This window comes from Quercus robur, chromosome 8 (assembly GCF_932294415.1).
Source record: "Quercus robur chromosome 8, dhQueRobu3.1, whole genome shotgun sequence".
NCBI classification, from domain to species: domain Eukaryota; kingdom Viridiplantae; phylum Streptophyta; class Magnoliopsida; order Fagales; family Fagaceae; genus Quercus; species Quercus robur.
This window is the reverse complement of record NC_065541.1, coordinates 59932154-59940862: the sequence shown is the minus strand read 5'-3', so window position 1 is coordinate 59940862 and position 8709 is coordinate 59932154. Positions and strand designations below refer to the sequence as shown.

At 35.0% G+C, this 8709-nt stretch overlaps 1 protein-coding gene across 1 annotated transcript; it reads right to left on the bottom strand.

The window, feature by feature from the left end:
- Positions 1-6979: 6979 nt before the first annotated feature.
- Positions 6980-8463, bottom strand: LOC126697378 (probable membrane-associated kinase regulator 4). Its single transcript, XM_050394360.1, has one exon. It carries the CDS (start codon positions 8270-8272, stop codon positions 7187-7189), a length of 1086 nt encoding a protein of 361 aa, XP_050250317.1. The 5' UTR covers positions 8273-8463; the 3' UTR covers positions 6980-7186.
- Positions 8464-8709: the final 246 nt, after the last annotated feature.

Genomic DNA, 8709 nt, shown 5'->3' with positions numbered 1-8709 from the left:
TCCCACACAATGAATTTTTTTGTAGAGTATGGGCTAAAAAACTTAATTTCAGTTAGCTTAAATGGTTTGCTGCATGAGTTAAGGGAATACAGAAATAAGGACGAAAAATGCCACCGTAAAGAGAGGTCCCTCACAAATGATAAGGTATAAAACTTGATTAATGGACACAGATTAATGCAGTAAGATTTCTCTACAGTGTTCTATCCTCCTTTTTTTCTCCGTCCCTTCTCTTGGGGGACTTTTTACCTATTATATAGGCCCTTTCATATCATCTGGGCTTTACACTTGTTGATCATCCAAACCCCTACTTGAGCACCTGTACCATCAAACACCCCTATCAATTCTTTGTGAGTTGCGATAGCCAAGGTAGCACTGTTCAGGGGTCTTCTCTTCATTAATGCGGCCAGGAGAGTAGTTGTAATGCATTTAATGTGGTGGTGGCAGCCTTTGCTGAGATATCTCGGGTTTCCTTCCTTTTTACGTATTTGGAAGATGGACTGTAGTGACTTGGACGCGCCTTTGATCTGGATTTTGCAGTGTCCGAGGAGAAATTACTCCTCGGACATGTTCTCTTTGCCTCAGTGGGCCTAAATAAGGATTGCTTGGGCCACGATGTCTCCTCGAACGGGCTTCGTTCTCGGACGGGCCTACGGCCCAGCCAGCCTATTATTTTGGGCCAGTCCCCACAATGATTAATTGGACTAATTAGGAAATCTAAAAAATTAATTGTTGTTGATAATATATTAAGGTTATTTTCTTTGCAAAATATGTAATTTCATCCACCAAAAACATATTATTTAATAAAAAATTATTAGCAAAATCTAATAATTAAATTTCTATACATGCATTGTTATAAAATAATAATAACAATTAAAATAAAATTGCAACAGCTAAAATTTATCACCCATCTGATTATTTTCGTTTGGCTAACCCTTACTTTTCTCTAAATAAATGGCATTATAGAGTACTTCTAATACAACTATTAAGAATGTTTTGTCCACCACAAAGGATTAAAAAATAAATAAAAATTAGTAAAGTCTCATAGTTTAACATTTAAATTGAGCACTATAAAAAATCATGCTATGTAATAGAATAAATATCAAATTATCCAAATCATACTATGTAATAGAATAATATTATATTTTTATATGCTATATTTAATTTTTTATAACGCAATAGGATAACATTTAACAACCAAAGAGACAACAAAAAAAAAAACAATTTTAAAAACAAAACTAAATCACATTAACCCAAAGTAGAGTTTTAAAGAATATAAAAAATTATCAACCTAAAACAGAGATGCAAGAAAAATAAAAATAAAAAATCCACCAAAATATTGCAAGAGAGAGAGAGAGAGAGAGAGAACCCTTTTTTTGTAAGGGAAAACTATGCGGGGATGGAACAAAAGGTAAAAAAAAAAAAGCCAAAGATTGTGAAGGAGCAGAATAATTCTTCACTATAATCTCAATTCCTAGGTAATTTATAGGAGACTAAACTCTAAATTAACCCTACAATAATAAACCATAGTTAATTGAATTGTACTATAAGCACAAATTAGGACTCTTGATTTTGCACCATAAGGATTGGGCTTGGGTCTTGATTATAATTGGGCTTGATACCTTTAACAAGAGCCTTTCACTATTTGGTATTTACTAAACAACGTCATTTTACTTTCTATTATTGAAGGGAAATGCTAACAAATGCTCTTAGGCATTTGTTAATAATCCATTTAAAGAAATTTTTTATGGGAAAAGAAAAAAAAAGCAATTAATGTTTTGACAGCTTTTTTCATTTCCCATAAAAGTGATGTCAAAACTTTTCTAAAATGAATTATTAACTAATACCCTAAGGGCACTCGTTAGCATGACCCTTAAAGGATTATGTATATTCACAATTTTAGTTACTGAATTACAACAAAGTAGTGTAGCTGCATAGCAAGAGGGTATCTTACGAGATGCGTTTATGAGATGTAATGACCCCGCCTGCTTTGGGGCCCATACCCCTCACAATTTTGTTCTCTCCCCAAAGTACAATATCTACACAGTTGAAGTAGGGTCGTTACCATGTGCGGCTCTAGGTGCAATCTAGGGGGTTCAAATGAACCCCTTGAGCTGGGCCTATATATATATATATATATTAATTTTTTTTATTTGACCCTCCTAAAATAAATTTTGAACCCTCTAGGCCTAAATTTTTTTTTAAGCCTAACTAAAATGAATTTGAATATGATCATCTTGACAATATCTTGGTCTTTTTAAACACACACACAAAAAAACACCCAATAACAAACCAATTTGATCTAAAATATTGGAAGGGGGGGGGGGGGGGGGGAATAGTAAGCCTAATAGCAAAAGTATAAATTTGTTCATCTTAAATCTAAAAAAAAATCATTTAGATCTTAGCAAATTGAAATAAACTAATACATAAAAGTTTATTGAATTTAGATCTCACTTGGAGTTCACTTAACAACAATAATTCATATGTTGATTGTATTTAAAAACAATATATAGATTATTTTCAAGATTTAATCTTAGCAACAATAATTATTATCTTCATCATATTAATAAACAATATGCAAAGAACTAGTTTATCTTATATGAGAAACGCTATGTTCATGATACGCTCGTAATAAAGCTTAAGTGGCAAATTGTTACTAGCTGTTACTAATAAGAAAAAAAGTAATTTCAGTAGTGAGTTTAAATTAGAACTAAAAACAACTTATAACCTAAAATTTGTTGGAAAAGTGCTGTGAAAATGTTGTAAATGTAACATTTTTCATCTTTTATTCCTTTGCTAGTACGTACTATGAAAAATTTTGTAATAAAGAAATCATGTATGGCAAGATTCACATTTTTTTTTCGCTCAAAATGCATCTTCTTACTGACCCCCCTAAAAATATATCCTGAAGCCGCTACTGATCATTACAAATGGTATCAAAGCCATGCTCTAGCCAAAAGTATAGGTTCCATAGCGGACAATACCTACACAGTTGGGGTGGGGTCGTTACATGAGACCTCTCTCTAAATTGGTATGAAAACAATATCATTGAATTAAGGCTTTTGACACATAGGAATTTTAATTGTTATTCATTTTCTTTTGTGCTGAGTGAGCAACTCGTCTGTATACATGGGCAGTGGGCTCTATTTTATAACTGAAATGGCCCCATTTCCATCTCTGCTCTACCCCACTCTGTTCATTGGGCCCTTGATCAAGGGAATTCGTTTCTTTAACATTTCGAAGACTTATCTTCTTCTTCTTCCAGAGATTCTTTCTTTTTGTTTGTTAATGAATAAAAAGGTGGCAATTGTCGCAGTTCTAGGTGTGACCAACTGAAAAAATATTAGTTCAGGGTTCTAGCTAGATGGACCCACTAGAGGAGGCTTAAGAGGAATTCAGTGCTCCTTCCCTTTACATTGGTTAAGCCAACCTAGAGTCCATTAACTTCGGTTCAGGTGGTAGCTAGGCATGAGATTATTATTGAATTGTTAACACTTAGCAGCAATAATCCTAACACATACCAACGTCATGCGGTCCTCCGAGCCTTCAAAGTTCAAACTTACCTAACCAGTGATTCTTGTTGTCTAGTAAGTGCTACATATATATATACATTTCTGGTTATATATATTCTGCAAGCTCCTTTTTTATTCCATTGGGATTTGGGACCAACAGTTTTCTAAGGAAAACAAGGTTACCTGGATCACAAGGTTACCTGGATGACACGAGGCAACTTTGTTTAGGCGTGCAAGGTTTCATGCACTAAGAATCGGTTTGAATACCGTTTATTTTGCTGAAAATTCAAAATATTGTAACAAAATAATTTTTAAATGTGTGAATAGTGCTGTGAGACCTATTTTTAATGAAAATATTTCTGAAAAAAAGATGTTTGTGGGTCCCGTGAACAGTGCACAAGACCCACTGGTGTGCATTGTCCACCACTTATTTTGCTGGTGTGAACAGTACACTGACAGACAAAGTCAAAAAGAAACGCTCTCCCAAAAAAAAAAAAAAAAGCCAAAACATAAAACGCTGAAACCTTTTCAGCTATCCAAACGCTCATTAAGTCTATCTTTAAGTAATTTTTAAGTAAACTTGGGGAACTTTTTTTTCCCTGTATTAATAATAATAATACTCCAACAAGTACTTACCCATAAACTCTATCCTTAAAAACCGATATTGATCATTAGTGAAGCACAAAGTTAAACACCAGAAAATTATTAGTTATTCTCAAATCATAGTGATGTACTACTCCATACCAATAAATTCTAATATTAGCTTACTTGTATGTATTGGTATAGAGCATTCACTTCAATCGTACTTCAAAATATATACTGTCATATGACCTAATAATTATAGGTTAAACCAAGGGCGAACTATGTCTAACATAAGGGGGTTGCCTCCACAAAATTTTTAAAATTAATTAGTAGTTGGCAAATATGAGACTCACCATTTTTTTTTATAGACTTGGCCCCCCTTCCAAGAAAATAATTAGGCCCCAGCTATGACATTTTTCCTTGTAGTGAGTTAGAAAACTTTTGTATATTCAATAGAGTCTAGAAAAATGTAAAGCTTTTATATAGGATAAGTTTTGAGAAATAGAAATTTTGTATGCAATATATATATGAGTTATGACTCACTTTGGAATTAAAAATCCAAGACTTATGTATGTGTGGTACTTTTGAGTTTTTCTTGTACTGTGAATCAATGTGATAGTTTAGTCCCCACCCAAAAGTAAAAATCCTAGTTCCGCCCTGGGTTAAACACTACATAATTGTAAAATCAATTACTCTCAAAAGTGAGATATTCCGATGTCAGATTAGATGTAATGGCTGCAAATATATCAGGCATTATTTAGCTATGCATCCAAACCTCATGATCCTGAAAGGCCATTTGTGTGCACTGTGCACACTAATGAGTGTCCGTACACTGACTTTTTGTGCAATTGTTTTGGGGGTCATTTTGAAAACGTAAGTTACAAAAGAACAAGCTGAGGTAATCACTAATCAGGCACATCAGTAGGTATGTGAGGCCTCCCATTTCCTTCTTTGTCCCTGTAGAAGCTGGGTGGGGAAAAGGGTTTCTCACCTTGGTGCTCAACAACATCAAACTGGCCTTTTTATTACTTTCCATTGCCTCTAATCCTGTCAAAGTTCTGGCTGACATGTTTACTTAGTTTAAGGTATAGTACACTGTACACCCACTATAGCTAAATAAAAAGAATGGCAAAAGAGCCACCTGAAAAGCTTTTTGTCTGCACTTGAAAGATTTCCTCTTCTTATATTTTGTTTTTTTATTGTCTTTCCTTAGCTTAACTTTGTTGGTATTGCATATTGTAACCGTGCAAGTATGGGCGGTTTAAACTTAATCCTAACACTTTTCCAACATTCTGATCGGTTTTCTAAAACTTTGTAAAAGAATGTTTCATTTTTTTGTCGGAAGTGATAAGAAATTTAAGGGAGGCCGTAGGTGTCTCTTAGTTGCTTTAGAGGGGTGGACAAGTGGGCTTCTAGTATTACAGTCATGATTAATTCTGTTATTTGATAATTGTCTGGAACATAATGATACTTATCTTTGTAGTTTATATTATTTTGTAATGTGTTTGAAGGAAACCATGTCAGCTTGTGGAAGTGATGGCTGGTGATTAGAACAACCTAACTTTACAGGTAAGCAACATATAATTCTATTTGTTTGGAATAAATAGGTAACTATAAGCCAGTTTATTTGCTAAAGTCACTTTTTGTCTCCAAAGTAAAAAGCAAATAAATTTGAAGAAAATAAGCTAGCCAAACACACGTATCCTTTTTCTTTTCTCCTAATCATTTAAAAACAAAGTTGAAATTAGGGAGGCCTTGAGAATTATGTTGGGAAATGCTTGAATGTCATTAGGAAAGCTTTGCAAAATCATGGACAAGCTTGGGATTTTTTTTCTAATTTATATCTTCCATGTTTTTAACTTCATAACCATGATAGAAACTGTCAGTTATGGAACATGATCATTACTTTTTGCTAATTAATAAAATTGGAAAAGATTGTATTTCTCATTATAAATAATCACTATCAGATCCACTTCCTATTAAGTTATTATCTAGGTGAATAAGCCTAGATTCAAATAGCTTCCATTGCAGAAGAAACAAGGATATAAAATCCTACTATCAATACCAGACTTTTAGTTGTACAGTACACCTGAAGAATCAAAATTGATGTCAATGTTCCCTGAATTAGTTAGAATCATTTAAGAGAAGCAAGGTCTATATAAAATAGATGCTATCTTGATTTTTCATTCTTATACTTTGGTCCTTATAATTCATTGTGATATCCACAACCTGAATACTAATGTCTTAAAAGATTGGAGTTACTGAAGTCAACTTGATAGCCAGGTGATGGGATGTGCATGGAGTCTAATCTTCCATGTTGGTTATGCTGAGGATTCGAGAGCCAGCAGGTCTAGTCCTGAATCACATAAAACGGGTGTCTGTACCATTATTAGGAATATTTCCAATATTTGAATACACTAGCTGCCCTATACTCAAATTTGTAATTTCACACATGAATGTAGATCAAGTAATATGGCAGTATATATATGCTGATGATCTTTGTAACTCCTTTTGGTATCCGTCAAAATAAAACTGTAACAACTTCATGGACATCAAAGAAGTCAAGCTTACCCCAAAGTGGAATTGGTGGATTGAACCCAAGTTCACCCCTTTGGGGGAACTGGAGGCGCCATTAAGTCAAGAGGCCTTTGGTGGGAAACTTTTGTAGTTTGTGTTCAAAAGTGAAAAACAGCTTGTGCATAAAAAGGATTTTTTTGTATAGAATTTTCCAAAGTGGCTTTTGAATAGACGGAGCTATGATTTCTTGTCTAAGGAAGATGTGGGAACAAGAAATGTCAATCAACTAATATTGGTAAATCCCACTTAAGTGGAGTAATCTATATGAAGAACCTCATTCATTTGTACTGAACATAACTTGTTTTGAGGAAGAGAACTTTTATTCAGAGTTTTCACAAACTTCCACAGGTTGCTCTGATCTAAAAATTACAAAAAGCCATACACAATTATAAGTCTTGGATCAAAGCATAGTCATTATCAAAATTATGAAAGAAGGAAAGCACATCATTAGACAATTACAACTTTGTACTTTGCCCTTGTTTTTCTTCTCTCTGACTCTCTCTCTCTCTCTCTCTCTCTCAGCCCCTGCAAAGGTCTGGCCTTTCTTGATCTTCAAGAACTGCAATCCTTGAAGTTGACAATGAGTAAAACCCCACTTCAGTTACAGTCTTTCTGGAATGGAAGAGCTGCTGAGACTGCTTGCAATGAGCAATTGCTCCTTGGATTGATATCTCAATATCTGAACTAGCACTGTTACATCTCTTGAGAAATTGTAACTCATGGAATCCATTTGAATTGTTTGAGCTTGAAGATGAAGAAGATCCATATGATTCTGAAGAGGATGAAGACTTCTTTGTTGAATGGCGTTTGATAGCCATGGAGAATGATCTCCTATGGCGACCAACAATACCAATCTCTGCACTCTTTTCTTTGTCAATGCTCCTCACACTACTAGTTGAAGTTAAGCATTTGTCCTTGTTAATTTGTCCAAATGGGATTTTCTTAGACTCCTTCATGTACTTATTCATACATTCCTTGGCTTTTGAAACCGATCCTTCATCTGCATCCTTTGTAGCAGCTGTGCAGGACTCGTGGGAGCAACCGGATTTGCTGAAGAAGGACTTCAGGTAAGCCCTGGAAGCCTTCAGCTTTAAGCCAAGTGAGGACTGCTTGAGCTTTTTGGCCCAAGACTTTTTTGGGTGTTCACCAATGAAGCCACTGACCTCATTGGAATACTCGTAGAGATACTCATCTGGGTTCAGCTCTCCACTGACCCTGCATGATTCTGAGGGTGAGATGTTGCAGGACTCAAATGGGGTACTATAATTTGGTGTTGGGGCACTAGTGGTTAATGGGGTGCTATAGAATTCTTCAAAGATGTCTTTTCTTGTATCATAAGCAGGACTGGAGTTTTGCAAGAGTTTTTCTACCATTTGTATACGTGGTGGGAGCTGAAGAGGAAGGAGCTTTCCTTTGTAGAAGAGCTCATCAGCTGGTGAAGTTGTAGGCTCTCTCTCTTGAGAGATGGAAGACATTTGGAACTCAAATTCTCTGGGGTGTGGAGGGGAGCTTAGAGAATGGGAAAGGAAGTGAGAGTATGAGCTTACTTCCATGTCAATGTAGTCATCATCTGCTTGCTCACATGGTAGGAGGTTCACAGCCATTTCAAGTTTCAATCCTGTTTTGATAAGATGGACCTCTCTCTCTCTCTCTCAATGAAGTAGCTTATGGGAGTTGAGCATTCTGAGGAGAGAAGAGGGCAAGTGCACCCTTTAAAGTGTGGATGATGCCAATTTTGGAAAGAAATAAATTTTATTGTCCGAAATTTGTAATATCCTTGAATGCTTCCAAATATAAAATTCAGAAACATTAAAGAGCTTTTTTAATGTCCCAGCACTGACTCATGTCTACATTTCTCTTTTCTTGTGGCTTACTGCTTTTCTCATTTATATATTTAGTTATTAAATGGCCTCTTTTGTTTTAAAAGTTGCTCTTTAAAGAAGTTAAAAGAAAACCAGTAATGATTTTAATCAATGAATTATGCAGTATTATAGTATCTCTGTCATGGGCTCATTGTTCCTTACAAAGCACTTTGTAGGCA

Bases quoted from the DNA above. Each gene is read 5' to 3' on its own strand.
- LOC126697378 (XM_050394360.1), bottom strand. From the start codon at position 8,272: ATGGCTGTGAACCTCCTACCATGTGAGCAAGCAGATGATGACTACATT.